At 41.7% G+C, this 22,074-nt stretch overlaps 1 protein-coding gene across 10 annotated transcripts in view; it reads right to left on the minus strand.

Moving 5' to 3' along the window:
* Positions 1 to 22,074, minus strand: part of HECW1 (HECT, C2 and WW domain containing E3 ubiquitin protein ligase 1) — a 267,140-nt gene that overhangs the window by 78,339 nt on the left and 166,727 nt on the right. For 8 of the 10 annotated variants that reach the window (XR_007157656.2, XM_048046401.2, XM_048046403.2 and 5 more), the window contains 3 exons: positions 5,453 to 5,595; positions 3,353 to 3,453; positions 751 to 2,112 (listed from right to left, as the gene is read on the minus strand). Coding sequence is in view for 9 of the 10 variants with exons in the window: in XM_048046401.2 (XP_047902358.2) it covers positions 751 to 2,112; positions 3,353 to 3,453; positions 5,453 to 5,595 (1,606 nt within the window). In the remaining variant the exon portion in view is untranslated. The remainder of the gene's footprint in view (positions 1 to 750; positions 2,113 to 3,352; positions 3,454 to 5,452; positions 5,596 to 22,074) is intronic. The other 2 variants (XM_066992189.1, XM_048046404.2) reach the window with 2 other exon arrangements.

The following is a 22,074-nucleotide window of genomic DNA, read 5'->3' on the forward strand; positions in this document are numbered from 1 at the left end:
TAATGGAAGAATTTGGAAGGATTGCAAAAAAAACACTTAAATTAAAAAGACAAAAATGATTTTCTTAATTATGTTTCATCTCTAGAGGAAGATGAGATGAGAACTTTGATGTAGTTATATTTTCAAAGCATCTGAGAAAAAAAAAACAATATCTGAGTTGCCCTATGGTCTGTGAAATCTGACGTAAACCTGTTTGATATTTGGGAAAATGGAATAAACAGGCTTTGTAAGAGGCAGCTGGTTTCATTTCTAACTAGCAAATATTTGCTTCTCTCCACACATGACTGTGTATGGCTACCAATCACATACAGACACTGGCCCAGGTCTTCAGCGGGAGTAAATCAGTGTATCTGCTCCTTGATAAGCACAAGCTGGTCCTCTCACTGGCTACCAGAGACATGGCAGTACATCAGATATGTGAAATGAAACAATCCCAGGAAATAAGGAATGGGTTGGTGGATGTGATAATGCTGATCTGCCACATAACTTCAGCTAATCTTGATTTTATAATGATGCATGTATATCTACAGGAATCCTTATATACGGATCCCCATCTGTATATGCTGGGAGATTACTGGGATTTTTAAAGACAAGCTCAATTATCCAACCCTCCCTGATATATCGCCCAGCTCAGAACCCCCAAATTTATAGGAAATAAACCGTGAGCTATCTGAAACCTCGATTATCTGATGCCTTCTGTGACATCCAGATAATCAGGGTTGCTCAGCGCATTGATTCTCAGGATCTAACCTTCTCTTCTGCTGCTTGGACCTGCTATTGGGGTGTCTAGACTTTCTGTGGCTCTTTGTGGATTCCCACCATGAGCTACTAGTTCATCTGGCCACTGGGAGGAGCCATCCACTTGCTCCCTGTCCAGCTCAGGGCTCTGTACTGAATCTGGCACTGACTCAAAAGCACTGTTCTCCTCCTCCTCATCATCTTGTGAGGAAAAGACCGTGCTCTCAGAAATCTTTGCACTGTCGACAGAGGAGAAGCGGGTGTGGCTGGAGAAGCGATTGTTACTGTCATAGCAGGAGGTGCTGTAGCAAGAGGTGCTGTAGCAGGAGGTGCTGTAGCAGGAGGTGCTGTAGCAAGAGGGGCTGTAGCAAGAGGTGTCGCACGCCTCACATTCGTTGTCACCATTAGGCCTGGAGCTCGACTCGCTCTCGCTTCCTGTCCTGGGGTGTTCCCCGTCCAACAGCCCATCATTTAAGTCAGAGAGTTGCTCGTCCAAGGTCCTGGGAGGCACCGTGCATTGGCTGAAGTTCTCTTCGACCTCATTTTCCAGAGGAGGCTCTGCTGCCATTGTCTCACTCTCACTGACCACCTCCTTATCCAATGCCTCCTTGACTGTGGACTCTTCATCGTTCTCCCCACCGTTGCCACCATCTTGCTCTTCTTCCCCATCGCTGCTCATCTGTGCTGAGGGCAGGCTGTGGAGCAGGTTGTGGATCCGTATATAGTGCGTGCGAGGGGTCTCTGGCTCACCACAAGCTGAAGCTATAACTGTCTCAAGTTCAGACACAGGCAAGGAGCATGGCCTGGTTTTCCTCTTTGCTGTGGTCCTCAGCTGGAGCTTGCTGTCTTCCTCCTCCTGGGCTGAAGCCCCTTCTTCCTGACTCTTCTGTAGATCCTTGCCAGCTTGCACATCTGCACTCACCTCATTGACATCTAAAGCTTCTGTGCTATTCAAGACTCCATCTTCCTGAGAACCAGAATTGACTTTGTTGTTTTCCCTAGCTTCAGTCTCAGGAGGAGACATGCAAGCCAGCAGAGCCAGCTGCTCCGTGAGGTCCGTGGCACTCAAAGAAGGCAGCACTTCTCCTGGGATGGATTCCAAGGGCTCAGGAACTGGCACCGTATCAACCTCCCCATCTCCTGCTAGCTCTTCCTTTACGTTGTTCCGGTTGACTTCCCCAGGTGGTTTGACAGCCCCTGGGCTATCGATACTGTTCACACTGTATCCATTTAGCTCTTCTGGAGCTGTATTTTCTGAGGTCACTGTGTTGATGCATGGAGGCTCACCGAGGCTTTCCTCTGTGGGGTTGTTCACAGGGCTTTCCTGGAGGTCAGCTGGCTCAGGATCTGCACTAATGGAGACCTCTTCATCATCTGCATAAGACAGGAAAAGAAATTACGTACTCCTTTAACACAAAGTGTTGACTGAACCAGAGGCTTGGCTATGGGGGCACAGGCATCCACAGCAATCTGAGAAAATTAAAAGCATAAGTTATGGAACTAAATGAGTGGGTAACTGAGCAACCATCAAGAAATGCTGCTTTTATTGCTACGCAGCTTTTGTACAGTGGATTTAATGACTACGGGGCTTACTCATGGTGGCATTCTATATTCAGCACCCTTCCTCCTTGCAACATAACCTGATGGTAGCACCTTCCTGAAACTGCTCTTTGAGTCAACTGGCATAAGAAGGAATATTATGGGAATGATAAGGAAGCCTTCCCTGATGTTTTAATGACATTTTTCTTGTCATGCAGAAGATGATAAGATTCTACAACAGAGAATTTAACAAACTGCTTTTCACACCCTGAAAGCTGGAAACTTTCCCCAAAAATCCCTTGATATGATCCCCATCTGTAAAATCTCCTCCCAGATGCCAGACAACCTGGGCTCTTTGACTCCACCTACCAGTCAAAAGAAAGAAGTCAGGCTTGTCCAGCAAAGGGCAGGTCACAATTTCCAACTACAAATGCTGCTACTGGCTTGACAAAGTTTTCCTGAGAGGACCCTGCCTTAGAGAAGCAAAAAGCCCCTGGGTGACACTATTGAGATTTTCACATGAAACCAAAGTTCAAACTGACACCATCATGACAGTGACTTCCTAATAACTACAAGAGAACCTAAAACAAAACCGAATCAAAAGGGAGGTTAGGAGGGTTACAATAAATGTTCTTTTACATTTTTCTTAAATTAAAAGTAATCAAAATGAGGAAGTTTTCAGTCATCTCTACTATTGCTTCTCCATTTTTACTCATAAAGTGCTCAAATGGTCATGACTCTACAAATAACAGTCCATCTAGCACTTCCTCAGGACAGATGTCAGAGAAGCAGATGGGACCTTAGTATTCCATCCTCTTTTCTCCCAGTGACAAGGGAGACTATCTGAAGCTGCCAAGAACAGGGGCATAGAGCGGTAGCTGCAAGCTAAAGGGAAACAGGAAGAAATTGTGACTCATGATGCATCCTGTGGCAGGAGGTTTTATGCACTTTCCTTTGCTCACGAGTGTACCTAAAGTCCCAGAGCAGCCAGGAACGAATTCAGATTTCTGAGGAGAAATGAATGCAAACCAAAAAGACAGATGTAGATAAATGATGCATAAAGATTAAGAATTACCTGGATGGATAGAAGAAGTTATCTCAAATCGGAACTGCAGCTGGCCACTGACATGATCTGTAGGAAGCCTGCGACCAAGAGTGTAGCTTACAACCCTGTCCCTGCAAGAAAACAAATATTGTCACAATAGACTATAACCTACCAAATGTCTACTGTCCACAGATAAAGCTGCTGTGTCCTACAAAAATACATAATGAGTTTCGAAGTCTATTCAACCCAGCCATGAGGGCATGTTGACTTGCATATGTGAGAACAAATGGCAGAGCAGGAGAGGACAATGTCTTCAATTACAATGGAACAGCTGCGTCAGTGATTCAGACAGGCTTCTGGGATACACACGCACATATGTATATATATATAGAGAGAACGGTGGGAATGGAACTTCTGCAGCATGGGTATGAGAATATCAACATGGGAAGCAAACAACTCCCACTTCAGCTATTGTAACAAGACTTTACTTCCCTGCTGATCTGACCATATCTACCCTTATGCAGACCCTCACATTTTTATATTTCCTTCCCTTCACCATCCGCATAAAATTCAGCTTTCTTGTCCTTTCTTTCCAAATCCTGGACAGGCCAGTCCCCGCTTACCACTTTCTTGTTTCAAACTGGTTGAACGACTACTCTTCATCTCTTTCCACCCCTCTTACCTCTATGAAGCTGAAATATCAGGAGAACACCTTCCTGACAAGGTTGATCAATGACTCCATTCTGTCCTTGTGCAGGTCCCTCCCTTTGCCACACTTCATCCACCCCTCAGAACAGAATGAAACTACAGAAGAGATTAACTTCCCAGCTGCCCAAAATGAGGCTGAATCAATGTTTGCAAAGCATTTTTGACTGCAGAGGGTTCACTAGATAGTAATAGTTATACATCTTTTGAAGAAACATAGTTCACTTCCAGTTGGGCCCAATATATTTGCTAGGATAGTTTTGCATGCATTGGAAACTCATAAATGAGACGATCTCAAGGTTTGCACATGATCTTTCTTAACTTGGTTGTATAATTCTCATTGAGCTTGCCTGAGATTTAAAAGCCACCATGGTATTAAAACTAAACCAGATCTAGGTACGGGCTGGAGGCACTGCTCTTGGCAAAGTATATCCTTAGATAGACAGTGTTTACCATAAGGAAGTAAAATAGGAAGATATAATCAGTTGATGATGACAAATCTTTCCACATCGAGGGAAGCCAATGATATCAGTTATAGGGCTCTACCTTACCCAAGCTGTTCTTTTCCATCTGGTTTCTAAAAAGCCACTCTATCTTTCTTACTTGAGAAACAGGGAGGTAGTTTAGTCCCTTCTGGTAGATTCAGCTGTCAATATCACAGCCAGTTTCTGAAACAGCTGTTCAAAAACACTTCCAACAAGCTCAGCTTCCTGCTGTTCTGATGAACTGAGATCCAATTTTCTGAAGTGCCCTCTTGGGAACTACATTGCCTATGTTCTTCTCAGTAGATTACTCTTTCTCTCCCTGCTCCTCAAGGTCTAAACCTTAGAGTTTACAGCCAACTTTTTAGCTTTGTTGACATGCTATCCATCCTTCATATATTGGTGTGTTACTTTGTCTGCACACACCTTCCCAGGACATTCTTAAAAAGGGGAAGCAAGGCAGGACTGCTGATTTGAACCGCTTACTCCCTGGCAGCAGGGGAGGGTCAGAAAGATTTAGTTACGACATGACACGTATATTTTTATAGTATCTCCACTGTCTAGAAATTAAATGAAGGAGGAACAGATTTGGCTAGATTTCAGCCCGTATTAATTCCCTGAAACATGAAAATAGCCTGTTGATAACATTAAAACAATGTTTAAATTGAAAATATTGCACTCTCCAGATTTGTGGTCATGATACACACAAGATCTTTCTTAAATGCCAGCTCTCACGTTTCAAAAGGCAATGGATAAGGTTATAGAGAGAAATCACTGGCTGGATGGTAGTCGTATAAATTCTAATTAACACAATTCAACAGGCAACTCTCAATTTGATAACTCCCCCTCAACATCATTGTAACACTATAACGATACATCATCAGGGACTTAAATGGCAGCACACTCCTTAAAAAACTCAAAGTAACACAAGCAGCAAAATTACCCTATGGCATGTCTTTCCAAGAGGCGCTGAACTGGCATAGAGAGTTTTCCCAGGAAACGCTTGATGATCGGTCGGCTCTTTGCAAATTTGTCCTTAACTTCTATTTCCAGGACATCCGTGGGCAGGGAGACAAAGCTGAATTGCTGCAAGAAAAGAAGAGCACAGAACATGAAGCTGGTATCCAAGCCACGACAACAAAATCCTGCCAGCATCTGATCGACCTGTGGGACTGTCTGGCTTTTTCACAGTCCTCGGACCCCAAGACACAGGCCTGCAAAGTAAAAAGAGCTTGTTCTCAAAGCAAGTGGGTAAAAGCACCCTATAGGTACTGTGTAACATTATATAATCAGGCTTGGGGAATGCAGGAATTTTATTTATTCATATCATATTAGCATCCAAACACTCTAAACAAGGCTTGTCTATGATAAGGACAGTACACCTATGGGAATCTAATGAACTCTGCCCTACCAGTGATTACTGATCTAAACGTGAATGTAAATCATAACAGATTATGTTTTTTCCTTTCCCACTCCCCATGTTCTAAAAACTTTAAATAGCTGCATGTAAGTACAACCGAACTGGCAGCCTGGAGAGATGTTTAGTCAGCGTTTCCCTCCTCCAGACCTGTGGCCGTTCAGCTGTGCAGCACACCTCAGCTACTGAGAAGTATGGATCTAATGAAGGGAAGGACGGCTGATCAAAATGTTTAGATATATATTTAGATATATATTGAAATTTCTCCCTCTCTTTCTCATCCCTGCCCTACCTTAGTAGGAAAAAGTCTGAAATTAGTGTTTATCTGTATCAATCTCCTAACCTAGCCCATTATATGATTCTGCAAAGCTAAACCAGAAGGTAAGCCATGGCACAGGCTACCAGAACCAATGGTACCAGGAAAGATAGGAATGGCAACAACTAAAGCTGGTGGTGTCACTGCATGCTTTGAACCATGTGACCACCACTCTCAGCTGATTTGGTTTTAAGAACATCTACTTCTACTTACATGTAATGTTTCAGTAATTTTTCAGTGAATGTGTGCATGCAAACCTCAGGAAGGAGGGTGATATTTTAGGTTTTAAGTGCAAGGAAGTTCATGTGTACAGATTCCAAGCATAAGAGTATTGTGGCACCTGGAGATGTAGGTGTGTCCCCATAAGGAAAGCAGAGCTTGTTATTTAGGAATAACAATGAAAAGCAAATGTATTAGCTAACTTGGCCTTGCTGGCTCCTAGATTGTCTAAATTCAGTACAGACTGGGAGCTGGTAACATGGGTTACTGAATCCTTTCTTCCAGACAGACCTGCTACTACTACGATATCATCGTTTAAAAAAAAAAAAAAAAAGGGCATCTCTGCTGTGGCACACAAAAGCTGGCTATCTATAAGACTGCTGTTTGTCTAGCTGAAAACTCAGTATTAAACTGGAAGCTGACTTCTGTAGTAAGTGAATATTGAGATAGATGAAAGGATTTTCTAGCTTTTCCCACTGCCAAAAACAATCTTCACAACAGAACAGTGCTCTGGGTTATTGAGGCTTGGTGTTAAGCCCTAAATTGTTTGGTCTATTGGATCATGATCTAATTTTCAGAAATGCTTAGTTTGAATAGCTTCAAGTGAAACCAACATGAGTGGGATATTCTGTTAATTAAGTCCTAAAAAAAAAAAAAAAAAAAAAAAAAAAAGCAAATAATCAGAGAAATACATTTCAAGTAACAGCAAAGTTATTTTCTACATCTTTGCAGCAGGTTACCAAAGAACCTAAACCTTACAAAGGGGAGAACATTAATTTCTCATGTATTTTGGAAGTTGCTTTATCAAAGTAAGTTTATTATTACTATTTCACCTGCTATAAACCTTGGGTAACTGCCAATACACGACACTTACAAGGAAAGCAGAAGGTAAATAACTTTTAACTAAATGAGGTTATTTTGATGTACAGCAATTTATCATTTAATGAATTCTCCATTATAACGTTGTTGACACCTATACTGTAAAACAAGGTGAATTAGAGCATGCAGACGTACAGGTAGAGACTGAACTGTCCGTAAGTGGAAAGTAAAACCTAGATTAACGATTTGCACTTTCCTATGCTACTAATATTTTGTCTTGTGGTACAGCTCTGAAGTAAATCAGAACCTTCATGGACATTTGTTTCCATAATATCAGGTGGAACTGAGCCTGATGGCTCCTTTCTTGCACAAGAATCACATTGACATTTTCCAGAGCATCTGTCAGCAGCTGAGCAGAGAGAATGGACACATGGAGCAAGATGTGTTAGTCTATTTTTTCCTCAGACTGCTGTGCCTCTTAGGCATACAAATACAGTGATATTCCATATAATCCGTAAAATCAAACTGTGTTCTGATTTCACCACCTGCCAACCACACTGTATTTGGGAATATATGAGACTGTCCTGGCCCGTGATCACAGTTTCCAAGCACTCCTGCTAGAAGAATGTTCTGATATTTGAAAACAGCAGTGTCTTGGAAACACAATTAAGCCTTTAAGATATGAAATGTCCTGTGGCAGGGCTCAAAAGATTTACCATTTGGAAACTACTGCAGTTTAAGATCAAAACTGAACTCGGAGAGATGGGTTTGGAGACAGTTTGTAAAATAGTAATAATTTTACATAATGCACTTTTCCATTATCTAAACACCTGCTCCCACTGTTACTCTCATCTAATTTTAATTCTTAATTTTTAGAGGTAATCCCTGACTGTGGATGCCTCTGGCTTACGCCATCCACCCTGAAAATCCTTAAGGAGCCCTTGTTTTGAGGAAAACACCGACCACCTGCCCTTTGAAAAATGGGCCCCAGCAAAACACCAAGGTTTGAGAACTCGAAAAATGATAAACTCATTTTCAAGAATCAACAATCATTTATGAAAACATGCAGGTTCTTGCAACATTTAAAGATCAGACTGTCATCTTTGGTTGCGGAACCAAATCAAACCCTCATTTCTCTCTCTTCCTTCACCTTCTTTTCTGACAAGTACCTGTACCTTAGTTACAAAACATTGGCTGCTCTTACACTATTCCATGCTTGGCCCTTAATATCTTATTTATCTGCAAGAAAAAGAACCTTGCATTTCATGGTCTTCTCTAAAATGTGGGCTTACTGCTGAAAGAAACGGGGGATCTCTTTATACAGGACATGTAAACAGATGAAGTACTGAATGCTGTCTTTACCAGGAAGACCAGCCTTCAGGAATCCCAGGGGGAAAGGCTGAAACAAGGAAGATATACCCTAGGTGGAAGAGGATCATGTTAGAGAATACTTAAACAAACTGGGCGTACATATGCCCATGGGCCTTGATGGGATGTCCACAAGTACTGAGGGAGCTGGCAGACATCACTGCGAGGTCACTCTTGATCATCTTTGACTGATCATGGCAATTGGGTGAAATGCATGGAGACAGGAGGAAAGCAAATGTCACTCCTACCTTCGAGAAGGGCAAGAAGGAAAAGATGGAGAAAAAAAGGCTGATCAATTAAACTAGAAATCATTTCCAGGCACATGAAGGACAAGAAAATCATCACTAGTAATCAGCATGAATTCACCAAAAGGAAGTCATGCTTGGCCAACTTGATAAACTGCTGTGATTAAATTATCAGCCTGGTAGATCAGGGGAGAGCAGCAGATATTGTCTACCTGGACTTCAATAAGGCTTTGGACACTGTAAGACCCTCACATGTTGATGTATGGGCTGGATGGCAGAGAGTGAAATGGACCAAAAACTGGCTGAACAGCTGGGCCCAGAGGGTGGTGATCAGTGTCACAATGTTTAGCTGGAGTAGCAGAGTATCCATAGGGTCAATACTGGTTCTGTCCTATTTAACATCTTCATTAATGACCTGGATGATGCAGCAGACAATACCCTAAACAAGTTTGCAAAACTGGGAGGAGTGGTGGATACACCAGAGGGCCATGCTGCCATCCAGAGTACCATCCTTGACAGGATGGAGAAATGGGCTGACAGGAGCCTCGTGAAGTTCAGCAAGGAGAAGTGCTAAGTCCTGCACCTGGGGAGGAACAACCCCTGGCACCATGCTGCGTGGCCCCAGCACATCAAGGGAGGTGATCCTTCCCCTCAGCATTGGTGAGGCCACTCATGGGGTGCTGTGTCCAGTTCTGAGCTTCTCAGTTCAAGAGTGACATGGACATACTGGAGAGAGTCCAACAAAGGGCCATGAAGATTAACGAACTCAAACTCCTCTCCTGTGAGGAAAAGCTGAGAGAGCTGGGACTGTTCAGCCTGGAGAAGAAAAAGCTCAGGGGGATCTCATCACAGTATACAAATATCTGAAGAGAGAGTGCAAAGAAGGTGGAGCCAGACTCTTATCAGTGGTGCCCAGTGACCAAACAAGAGGCAATGGGAACAAACTGAAACACTGCAGGTTCCCTCTGAATGTCAGGAAACACTTTCTGGTTGACTGAGCACTGGCACAGGTTGTCCAGAGAGGTTATGGAGTCTTCCTCCTTGGAGATACGTAAAAACCATCTGGACAGGGTCCTGGTCAACCTGCTTTAGGTGTCTGCTTAAGCAGAGGGGTTAAACCAGATGACTTCCTGACTTAAACCATTATGTGATTCTGTGAATATGTATTTTTGTACCAGCTATGAAAAGAAAACTGGATTATCCTCCTCATTCAAGTACAGAACAGTGGTATATATGATGATATTTTGGGTAATGGATTTCAAACAACAAGGTCTGGTTCAAAGCACATGGAAGTAATAGGGAGGAAAAAGGCTAATGTTAATGAAGACTTTGTAAAAGTCTCAAAGGATGGCAGAAAATTATAACCTCTTGCAGTAACAGCGGAAATCAGTTTACTCAGTGAAACCTCATGACATCTATATTACATCTGTACCAGCCCCTGACAAGCCCTATTCCCAACATCCCCTCTGTCAATCATCACTACTTGATCTGTGTCACCCAGGAAAAACACTTCTGTCTTTTGAAATTCTTATTTCTGGTCAGAGCTACCAGAGCTAAGGGACTGTGGGCAAGGACAAATAAGGAGAATTCTTTCCTGTATAATCTGTGCAGCCATGTCAGATATTGCTGTACTTACTACTTAATCAAGATTAGATCCACAGTCGATGTCTAGAGACAGATTATGGGCATAACATTCAGCTCCCTGAAGGGATGTTTAAAAAGAATAGCTTTTTAAAATTTTAAATAAAAATGTCTTTGGTCAGAACGTGCGTTGTGAGCTGAAAGCCGAGCAGTCTGAGAACCTTGAGCAGCCTATTTTTAGATTCTTGTTAATACAAAGAAGAACCTATCTCTTGTTTTCCTCAGTGATGTTATTGGAAGGATTTTCACAATTGTTGGCAACATGATGAAGCCAAATTATAAGCATGCAAAACAATTAGAAAATACCCATGATCTTATTTTTCCCAGCAACCAAATTTCAGCCTTCCCAAAGCAAATTAAACTTTTTGCAGAATTTTCACATTTTTTCATCTTTTTTCCTCAGCAGCATAGTGTAGTACATATGCAAATTTCTTTAATTTCCATCAAAGGTAAGTCCTATGTATCTACAACTTCCAACTACTCTGTAACAAATACTTTCATTAAGGGTAGAAAACTCATAATGCTTTATTAAAACAAATCAGATAAAGAGCCTAAAAATGATTTTCCTTGTGGTTACTATTTCTCAAATACTCTTCCTCTGCTTTAATATCTCACCATGCCCTTATTGAGTGTGTATCTATGAAGGTTAAGAAAAAATTGTACAGATTCTTTTTATATATAAGGAGGATGGATAGTGTTTATAGGCCTTGTGGCTTGTGCTGGAAGTTGGAGATTTATAGAGGGTCAGGTGTGAAGACCCTACTAAGCATCATTATGAGGTATGAAAGGGCAGAAACTCATCTTCCTGCAAGAGTAGGTGCCTGTGGGAACTCCAACTCATGCTACACTTTTTACAAAACAATTACAAAAAGTTGAGTTCCTTGAATCACAACTGCTAGTGTTAAACCGCAAAACTGGACAAGAAATTCATGGCACCTGCTGGAATCCAAAGACACTAACGTTTACACTGAGACTAACTGTAAAATAGTGTACTCAAGTTTACATAAGCAGGCTTTTTCCACAAATAACAAAATGAAAATCTAATTTCTGGCATTTTTTAAATTCTGATGTTCTGACTTAGCTTTTTCAGAACGTTTAGCTTCTCCAGCTGTCCAGAGGTCAACCAAACTTTAAAATGACTTCATAGATTTGGCCTGTGACTTTGTCTGTGGCTTTCTTTGTACTTTATTACAAACACACTGGAAGGAAGTCATCGCTTTCAAGTGCTAACTCACCTACCAAATCAGTTTCAACACTAGAGCCTCACCCAAGGAAAAGACTTTGTCCAATGATAGTTTATGTATTTATTTGGATAACAGCAGAAAATAGGACACCTGGGAAGGACAATCCACAGAAAATTTTAGTGACAGCTAGAACACATTTTCACTTGACCCCTTATGAAAAACTCAAGTAAAATGCACTATGAAAATATGGGGGGAAAAAACTCTTAAGATATCATGGGATCCAACGTTCATAGTTGCTGTGCAGTGGTCAGTGGATGGATGGGTAACCAACAAGAAATTAAACTTTTATTCTGATTAGCCCAAACCAGTAACTACCTACAATACTACATCAGCCACAACACATTACCTTGCATATCACACCAACCATCACATGGTATGAAATGACTTTTAGAACTTCAGATGACACATGACAGTGCACACTCCACGGAGGAGATGGCAGATTGCCTCAACAAAACTGTCGAGACATTACCCTTAGGAACAACTTGTTTCTCACTCGGCGCCTGGCCATAAAAGGTGTCAGACCCCATACCATCCATGTGGTGGATCAGTTGTCTCCTGGTGTGATCCTTACCAGCCAAGAATGAGACTGCTCCTGTTCATAGGTTAGATATAGATGAATGGAGATCAGGACCCCTTCAACAGTGAGGAGCACCACTAGAAGAATGAGGTGGGCAACTAGCTGCTCCTGTGATTTGTCCTGGAAGACTGCTCCTAGACTGGAAAACCCCGACGGTTAAAAGCCTTGGAAAAGAGTGCAGGAAAGCTCAGAGTGCTGAGCTCCAGAGGGGCTGAAGACCTTTTAGTTTTCCTCTAGAAATGCATTAGGACTTTTACAGGAAATGATTACCTGTGAAGTGTATTCCTTAAAAGAAGCTGTGTCCAGAATGTCTGAACACAAGGATGATTAAAGACCCCTGGGATACTGAAGAAAAATAGCATGTCACAAGCAGCTGTCAGAAGGCCTTGTGGAGGCTGTTATTTCCTGATCCACAAAATATACAGGCTATGCCTATATTAGCAAGGCATACAGTACAACAGGAACAGATCTGAAGAAAAACGCAGCTGGTGCTGTGCACCTGATGGGCAAATCCAGACATGTTAGCAAAGGTTTTACCATGAAGTAATTTCAGGCTGGTCCCCTGAATTGAACTCCCATTATCAGCTGAAAAGAGTTAGGTGCAATCCTGAAGCACAGCTCTTGGCTTGCTTTCCCTTGGCAGTAATTCAGTTCATGTGCCTTGACACTTCAGAATGGTGTCCTTAGTGGGGAGATTGGGAGATTTGCTGTGAAACTGCACTCTTGACCTGAACAGAAATACTAATATAAATGGACCCATTGAATAATTAAGAACTATAAACTACAAAACAAGTTAGCATTTGTATTACTTTCCCAGTACCTTCTTAAAGTATTTCCTTTTAATAGGATGTTCTGGCATCCCTCTGCAATTTCATTGCTTGGAGGAAACAGACTTGCTCTAGAAACAAAGATGGAGTGTCTCTAGTCTCCCCCCATTTGCAACTACTTCTGCTAGGCATTTGTCACTATCAGTCCCACTTGTTAGAGACTGAAGATCCAATGATTACTTTGTTTCTATAACTCTGATGATGAGTCAGGAAAGGAGAGAGAGACCCTATTAACCCCTGACTAAGAGAAATGTTGCACCATTATTGCACACCTTATAAGACACTGGAGAACCTGTACAAGGCACTGCTTGAAAAACACACTAGCAAAAGAAAAATCTTTAACTGATATTTTACCAGGCAGCAAAAATCAACAAGCCGTAATTATTTCCATTGAAATACAGTGAAGGGAGGGAGAAGGAGAAGCAAAAGTGACATGATGGAAAGAACCACGTCAACATACTAACTCTTGGGCTAAGCATCATCAGTTCAGGCTCTGGCCAGTAAAGTCATTAGGATACTCCTCTCATTTACACAGATTTTGCACACCTGCCTCCTCCCTGTGGATTCACTCTCACAGAGATGCAAATCAGAGTCAAAGATATCTAGGATCAGATGACACATCCATTCTCTCAAACGATCTCAATGACATAAACATAGATCTGAATTTACACCACTACTTTTATCTTGGAGCAAGATCTGAAAACACTGTAGTAAAAGGAGGTTCAGATAGCAAGCTGCTTTTTAGTGCCAAGATTTTTTTTTTTGGCTTTCAAACCCAACAATGGTTTTACATACACAGATAATTCATTTTCTCACCATAAACAGATTTTGTGGGGGTTTTGTGCATGACTTACATGAGGTGAAGACTGAAGGCACATGCTAATACTGACCTGGCAGAATACGTCTGTACCCATTTATAAGATAATAAAAGCATTTCCAGAGTCTGAGAACAGTTTTCATAGAAAGCCAACTAATGATGATGATGATGATTAATTCTCATGTTTTATTTTTAACATCATTTGCATCCCTAAATATGGATAGATCATAGTGATGAGCTCTCAATAACACTATTAAGGAAGCTGTTGAAATGAGCTGAGTATGTCCACTAGCACTGATTAGACAAGTTAAGTGCAAGTCAAGTTCTAAGAACAGTCATTAATAACTGGTGAAAGGTAGGTAAATTAATACATTGGTGACAGGAAGAATTAGACTCTTGATTTGGAGTTGCATAAGCGATACAATTAAACAGAATTTATTTGTGATACCCATCATGTCACAGGGACAATATAAGAAGAAGTAAATCTTAAAAGGCTGTAAATTACTTTTGATGGATGAAGACAGATTTAGTCTTTTAGCTGAATATTTTATTAGTGGGTTTTTCATTTCATACACTCTACTGAAACAATTACATCCTTAATGCACTCACCACTCTCCATCTGTATGATTCTGTTCCCCATTCAAAAATCTCCTGTACATGTCCCTACTGTCCCATACAACACTACTTACATGAGCAACTGGATAAGCTTGTGGGGAATTCCAGTTTCTTAAACTTATTACGGTAGTCCTCAGTAACAACACAAAATATTGCAGTGTCACTAACTTAGGACACAGAGCCCCATGGCTGCTGAAGGCTGGGACATCCCTACAAGTACTCCTAGAGAGTCTTTGCCTTGGGATTCAGCAGTTAAATTTAGAAGAACTCCTGGAAGAAATCAAGTATAAACAGTGCTTTAAGAATTACAATTTTTCTTCATCTCTTATATGCTGTGTACAAGTTTATGAGTACAGAATAGACTGGAAATATTTTAGGACTTTTTTGAGTACTAAAATACAAGGCCAGCAAGATTGCTAGTATTCTAAGTACAGAATTTGCAATTAAAATGTGTTTCTAGAAGAATAACATATTAAAATAAGCTAGATATTTTTTTTCACTCTTTAACCCATTCCTGAAGGAACTGAAGATGTCTTGAGCTTTTGCCAGTCATCACAGGATATTAAAACAATCTCACACAAAGTGTAAAACAAATATAGTTTGGCTCAAACTGCCATGTGTGTCAGAATGTCATATGCTGAAGCTACCACTCACAAGGCTTTACTCAGGCCCGAAGAAACATTTGGCAAAATTCATATCAAAATCAGGATATGGATTTCACTACATCTATTGTGGACTTACAGTTAGGTGTAAAGGTCTGCCTGTTTCTGCAGCAGATTATTTTGTATTTGCCAGTAGAAGGGTGAGAAAGGTTATCTAAGCAAAACAATTCAAATAAATAAAAGTTCAATCAGTGCGATGTTCCTGTTGCTCATTTCATTTTGGACTTTTGATGAAATCGTGCATTAATTCTGTGAGGCGATGGTAGGACTGTCAACACCCAGTGCTCTTAATATTGGATCAAAATCAGATCAAATAAAACCTGCATCCAGTTTAAATTCATACTGTTGATTCAAAAAGAGTTAAAGCATCTTGAAAGGTTTTACTGGAAATGTTAATCTTTCGTCAAGTATGCCCTGCTTGCACCACTCTAGGTTTGTTCTACATCATCATATGGCCAACATAAAGCCTCAAGAGAAACACAGAGCTAACATAAACCCCATATTGCATGCTCTGGCTTCTTTGACAAAGTGCCTTTTCAGTCCCAGTACTGCTGGGTGATCCATCATACACCACTCTAGCATTTATGATCACAAAGCCAGTGGCTGAGTTATAAACCTGCATCATAAGAAAAGGAGTTCCAAAACATCACTCAGAGAGCCAATTGCACTCATATAATCTTGGCACTCTTGCAACCAGCATCCAAACCCTACCACTGGTGCTTGTACAGAAGCCATCTCTCCTCAAACCACCACCCCCTGGCCTTTAAGCCCCTGACTGTTTCTGTCTTCTGATTGTGTGTTGGTAATCTGAAGAGACAGGGTTCATGACAACTTATTCAAGTGCAGTATTTTTGAAAGGTTGTAGGTTATCGGAGGTGCAGAGAGTATAAGTTATATATGTGCAAATACTGTAATTCCGTTTATCAGATGTGACACATTAACTACTATTTGTTAAGTGATCTTGCAACAGAGTGCTGAACATCTCTGCTTACACACAGCAATTAATTCACCAGTGAAATGCAACTATATTCAGAGTGATAAAGTGGCCACCCAAAACATTAACAATATTTGTAAAGGCTGAGGGAAAGAAACAAAGAGTGAAGCTGCAGGGAGTTGAGTTGGTTTGTATCCTAGTACTGGGCTCCCACTTCAAGGCAATCTACTCTTCCAGAACTAGGATTATAGGAGTTGAAATTCACTGTGTCATTTAACAGATAACACTTCCTTCTACTTCAAATATATGGGATAGTTGCAGCAGCCAACTTTTATAGCCATCTCACTGCCCATTCCTGAGGCTCTCTATCTACTCACTAGTGAATAACAAAATCTAAAGAAGCAGTTAGTTCAAACAAACCGCCACAGTTAAGAAATACCATAAATAGGTCTTGAGGAAAGTCCAGATGGGTTAAAGTACTTCATCTACAAACATATTGACAGAACTTGCCAGTCAGCTTGAGGCATGTGAACTACTTCTTTAACCAGTTGACTCTGTTGCTTATGATCCCCAACGATCTGTACTGCTTGCCTGAACTGTCTATCACTTTGTACTGGCTGACAAATAAAATCGTCTTAAAGGGGCTTTTTCCAAAGAATGTGATGGCAGATACATTCACTCAATATGAAACAATCTGTGAATAGTGCTGTTATTCTTCTAACATCAATATTAGAAGAAAGATGGTCAATATACACCTTCTCCAAATCTACCAGATAAATAGAAGATTTGGGAAAAGAACACTTTTTTTTTTTCCCCAGATTTCCTTTGCATTTTACCTCAAATTAGCATGCTAGGACTCGCCCACTATGATCTAGCAATTGTGTGGATTGTTAGTGAGGTGTCTGCTTAATGTATGTATGGGTATTAGTTGAAACCTTACTCGGACTTCAAAACATTTTAGATACAGAGAAGCTCTAGTGAAGTCAAATGGGTGACATTTGGAAATTCCTGGCCTGCTTGACAGCAGCACACCTGGAAATAAAGCAGAGCAGCCACAGCCACTTTCACTGTCTAGCAGTGCCTTTTTGTGCTTCTGGATAGTAAAGGTACCTTCCATTCTGCGGATTCTTCCCAAATGAACAAGTTCACAACTACAAAACATGATCTTATATTACTCTGAACTATAGATTACTCTGAGAGGTCTCTCTCCTCAGTGAGGCTAGGCTATGCTGCCTAGCCGGAAAAGCAAAATGGAAGAGGTTTCGGGGCCATGACCCTACAGACTACTAGGTAGGGCAGCAGCACGACAACCTGGTTGTTTTCTGAACCCTGCTCTGTGTTGTTTCTGCATTTATCCAGTTGCCAGCTAAAATATATCCACACCTTCACCTGCAGTGAACATCTAATGAGCATCAACTCCTCTCCGTGCAGCTCCCTACTGTCTGAAAAGGATGGTGTTGCAATGGCCTTGGTAGGTTAGAGGTACCTAGAGGAAATCAGTAACCTTGCTATCAGTAGATTAAATTGTGTCACAGAGCCACGTGTTGCCCATAACTGTTGACAGTCATTGGCAATCGTTCTGAAGTGTGCCAACCAACTGCCAGGAGTGGTATGGGGTCACTACATTCCATACAAGTCATTTGGATGCAGCTGACATGTTGTAGATGACAGCAGAGTTTACCACATAGATTCAAGCTGTCCAGCGTCACCTGGTTTCCAGGACCTCATCTATTTTGTTTAACAGTACAGATGTTGCTGAAGAATGCACCAGGTTGAAAGTAGAGCAAGGAATATGAAAAGAACCTGGTCCATTAACCGTAAATCAGCAGTAAGTTCCCCGTCTGAAGAGAACTTGTTTTTATTTCCTGCAGCTGTCTACTTCTCCTCATTGACTGTGTAGAGGTTGAGGCACCGTCAGTAACTAGTCTGGATCTCCCCCAAAGTACTTATCAGTTATCATCATTGCACACTACAATATTCAACACTTTGGCTTAGCAGAACCTGATGTTATGCTTCTGTGAGTATGTAAAAACGTACAGAAGCATCACAGAAGGACCCTCTCAACCACTGTAAGATACCACATGGTCTTTAACCTGCCTGAATGGTCTTTAACCTCACCGAATAATTCTCAGTGAGGGTTCTTTTACCTCACATTGAGCCCTGCTACAAGCACCAAAACGTCAAATGTATCTCTTATCTCTTAGTAAGAAACTTTATTTTCTTTTTCTTTTTTAAGTCCTCTTGTCTAAAGCACAACAAAACAGAGAAATGGAAGAATAGCTTTAATTCACGCTAACTTGTGCTGATCAGTATATGAATAGCCTGTGAAATGAAGAAGATCATCAATATTGCATGACACATGAAAAACTGCCTGAAGTATCATGGTGCTCCTAGAGTTTTCTTATAATGCAAGTGATTACTCTGCAAATAGAACAACCTGCTAGGTATATGAGGGGGAATATCAGGATGAATTAATATAAGCAAATGAATCATATTCTCTTAGTCTCTAGGATTTTATTTCGATGATGAAGTCCTACAGAATTAAGGCAACACTTTCTCTTCTGAATTTGCTCAAGGGTAATCAAGAACACATACAAAGATACCAGTTTGCAGTTACTTCTACAGTTCTAATTTCCTTGTTCCAGATTTTTTCAAGTTATGAGACTGTAGTGGGTTTACGTGGCAAGGTTTTGGTAGCAGGGGGCCACATGGGTGGCTTCTGTGAGAAGAATCCAGAAGCTGCCCTATGTCAGATACGGGTCCCACTGCTGACCAGAGCTGAGCCAATAAGCGATGTTGCTTTGCACCTCTGTGAGAGCATATTTAAGAAAGGAAAAAAAAAAAAAACAAACAAAACGCTGCGCCACACAGCAGCTGGGAGAGTGACAGGAGTGAGGAACAGCTTTGCAGGCGCCAAGGCCAGTGAAGGAGGGGGAGAGGTGCTCCAGGTGCCGGAGCAGAAGCCCCCTGCAGTATATGGTGAGGACCATGGTGAAGCAGGCTGTCCCCCTGCAGCCCATGGAGCACCACAGTGGAGCAGGGTTCCACGCTGCAGTCCGTGGAGGAGACCACGGTGGAGCAGGCCGACCTGCACCGACGGAGACTGCGGCCTGTGGAAGACCCCTGCTGGAGCAGATTCCGGGCCGGACCTGTAGCCCGTGGAGAGGAGACCACGCAGGAGCAGGTGACCGGGCAGGAGCTGCTGCCCGTGGGGATCCAGGTTGGAGCAGTTCGCTCCTGAGGGACGGACCCCGTGGTACGGACCCATATCTGGAGCAGTTCTTGAAGAGCTGCTGCCTGTGGGTAGCCCACGCCGGATCAGTTCAGCAAGGACTGCATCCCGTGGGAGGAACCCCACAGCACAGGGGACGAGAGTGACTGAGAAGGAGCGGCAGAGAAGCAGCGCTATAGACCGACCATAACCCCCATTGCCCCATTCCCCCGCGCCGCTTGGGGAGAGCAGGTGGAAGAGGGTGGATGGGGGGGAAGGTGCTTTTGGTTTCTTTCCTTTGTTTCTCCTTCTCTAGCTTGTTAGTAATAGGCAATAAATCTTACTATCTCCCTATGCTGAGTCTGTTTTGCCTGTCACGATAATTACTGCGTGATCTCCTCGTCCTTATCTCAACCCTTGAGACCTTTTCATCATATTTTCTTCCCATTCCTCTTTGAGGAGGGGGAGTGAGAAAGCGGTTGTGGTGGAGCTCAGCTGCCCACCTGAGTAAAACCACCACACAGACAAAATAAATTAGATATGTCATTCAACTTAAAAAAATAAAAAATAAAAAATCTGTGTTCTATTTACATGGGCTGTGACAGAGAACCATAGGAAAGAATCACCCTTCTGAAATAATACATTGCCTGAAATAAATTTGTGGAATAACAACTAGTGACTGATTCATTTAATGAAATGGCTATGATTTTCTCAGTATTTTTCATTTCATGTATTCACATCCATCAGTGAAAAGGGAGGACGGAAGAATGGCTACCACCACAATTCAGCAACAGTTTGTAGTCCTCCTTCTCCCCTTTCCGCATAAAAACATAAAGTTGAAGAAGCCTGCGGACTTCTGTGCCAGAGAAGCCAATGTATTTTCAATAACAAAGACTTCATAATAGCAGATGTATATAAACTGCAGCCCAAGTACATGCAGTTAAACATCTCCACATCAGTCAAAGAGAATGCTGAAGTATAACATGTTGAATGGCAACTCTGTTGTAGACTCGTTACGCTCTAAAAGGCTTACAACAGAAAGGGAGAAGCAATGTGGTTGATCACAAGAAAACCATGGGGCTGAACAAAGAAGCTGGAAGCCAGGCATGTACTTCCGCTTTCCTTTCCTATAGGCATCATTAGGCTATTTCATTGTTTCTTCTTTACTTACTGCCAGACTCTGCTGGAAACGAAATGGCGGCCCACAAACTCAACCATATTTCATGCCCTGAGGAGAAGAGACCCTTGACACCTTATCAGGGCCACATCCTTACTCTGGGGTTATTTTATCCTGCAGCAGTGCAAAAAGACCTTGAAGTAAGAGAAAATTACATTGGTTATCTTTGTCAAGAGAAGTCTTCCAACCAATACTGAGTGCTTCCAAAAAGTTGTCTTTCAGCCTCCATCAGCGCAGCTGCTACATCCCTCTTTTAATATGGACAGCTTGTGTGCCACCTCAGCAGGTAACTATGGCAGACAGAGAACACTGGGACCACAGCCACATCCTGTGTCCTTTGAGCGTCAACTCCTGGCATCCATGCTCTCTGCAAACTCCCACAAATCCCATGCACCGTGTGGCACACATACAACAACAATTCTCTTCACGCCTGCCTGCCTCTAGGCCTGCGTCCTATGCACTTTACTTTCTGCCAACCCTCTGATCCTCCATGTCAGTTCCAGCTCCTCAGCTTGACCTGGGGCCCCTCAGCCAGATACGTCTGATGCTTGGAGCAAGAAAGACGTTATGGCTTGGTGGATGACTCCTGACAGGGCCTTCCACTTAAGTGAGTCCTGTTAGAAGGCATTTTTCTCAGACGAGTTTTGAGGTGTCAAACCTTCCCCCTACAAAGGCTCACCTGTTGCATAACCTGATGTGATACCTAATTTCTTGACCATCCTCCTCAAAGTAGGAGTACTCAGTGACATTTCTTCCGTCTTCTTTAATAAAATTTTCATGCTTATGCAGTTTGGCCTAATTGTCCCTAAACTACTTTGCAATTTGCATTTTATTTTGAATAAATCTATTTAATCTATTTATTTTCTTTTACTCTTTCCTGCAGTGAAAATATTGGTCTGACAGGGAACACCAGTAAATCACACCCTTTATGTCAGGCTCCTTTAATTTTAGAGAGATTCCTCATTCTTTGCTGTCTGTTTCCATTTTGGGTGTAATTTAAAAACAGCAGGCAGCAATTGAACTCTGAGATCTCATTAACACCCGCTAAGCCCTTCTAACAAGAAGCAGCAGACTAGAGAGTATTTCTTCAAGGTGATGAGCAAACGTGCCAAAGTTGACTTTAATTTATATTACTGCTGATGTTTTTCAATCACATAGATTTTTTTTACTTGCATGCTATATTAATTCTATTTTATATAATGTCTCCTCTCAGTGTAAGAGTATTACAAGAATCTACCAGCAGCCTTTCACACTACCCAAATTTATTTTTCAATTCTCAGTTACGCTTACCTTCAATAATTAACTTCATAAACTACATCCACAAAGTACAACCCATCCTGAAAGTTTTACTATTTAAGCCTTTTACGTTAAGATATGAAGTCATGAAATAGTCACGAAACTATTTAGCCAAGAAAGGGTTTGAAAAAAAAACAACACACCAAAACCTTCTATTGCTAGAGTAACTGCCATGTTTTA

This window comes from Anser cygnoides, chromosome 2 (assembly GCF_040182565.1).
Source record: "Anser cygnoides isolate HZ-2024a breed goose chromosome 2, Taihu_goose_T2T_genome, whole genome shotgun sequence".
Lineage (NCBI taxonomy): Eukaryota > Metazoa > Chordata > Aves > Anseriformes > Anatidae > Anser > Anser cygnoides.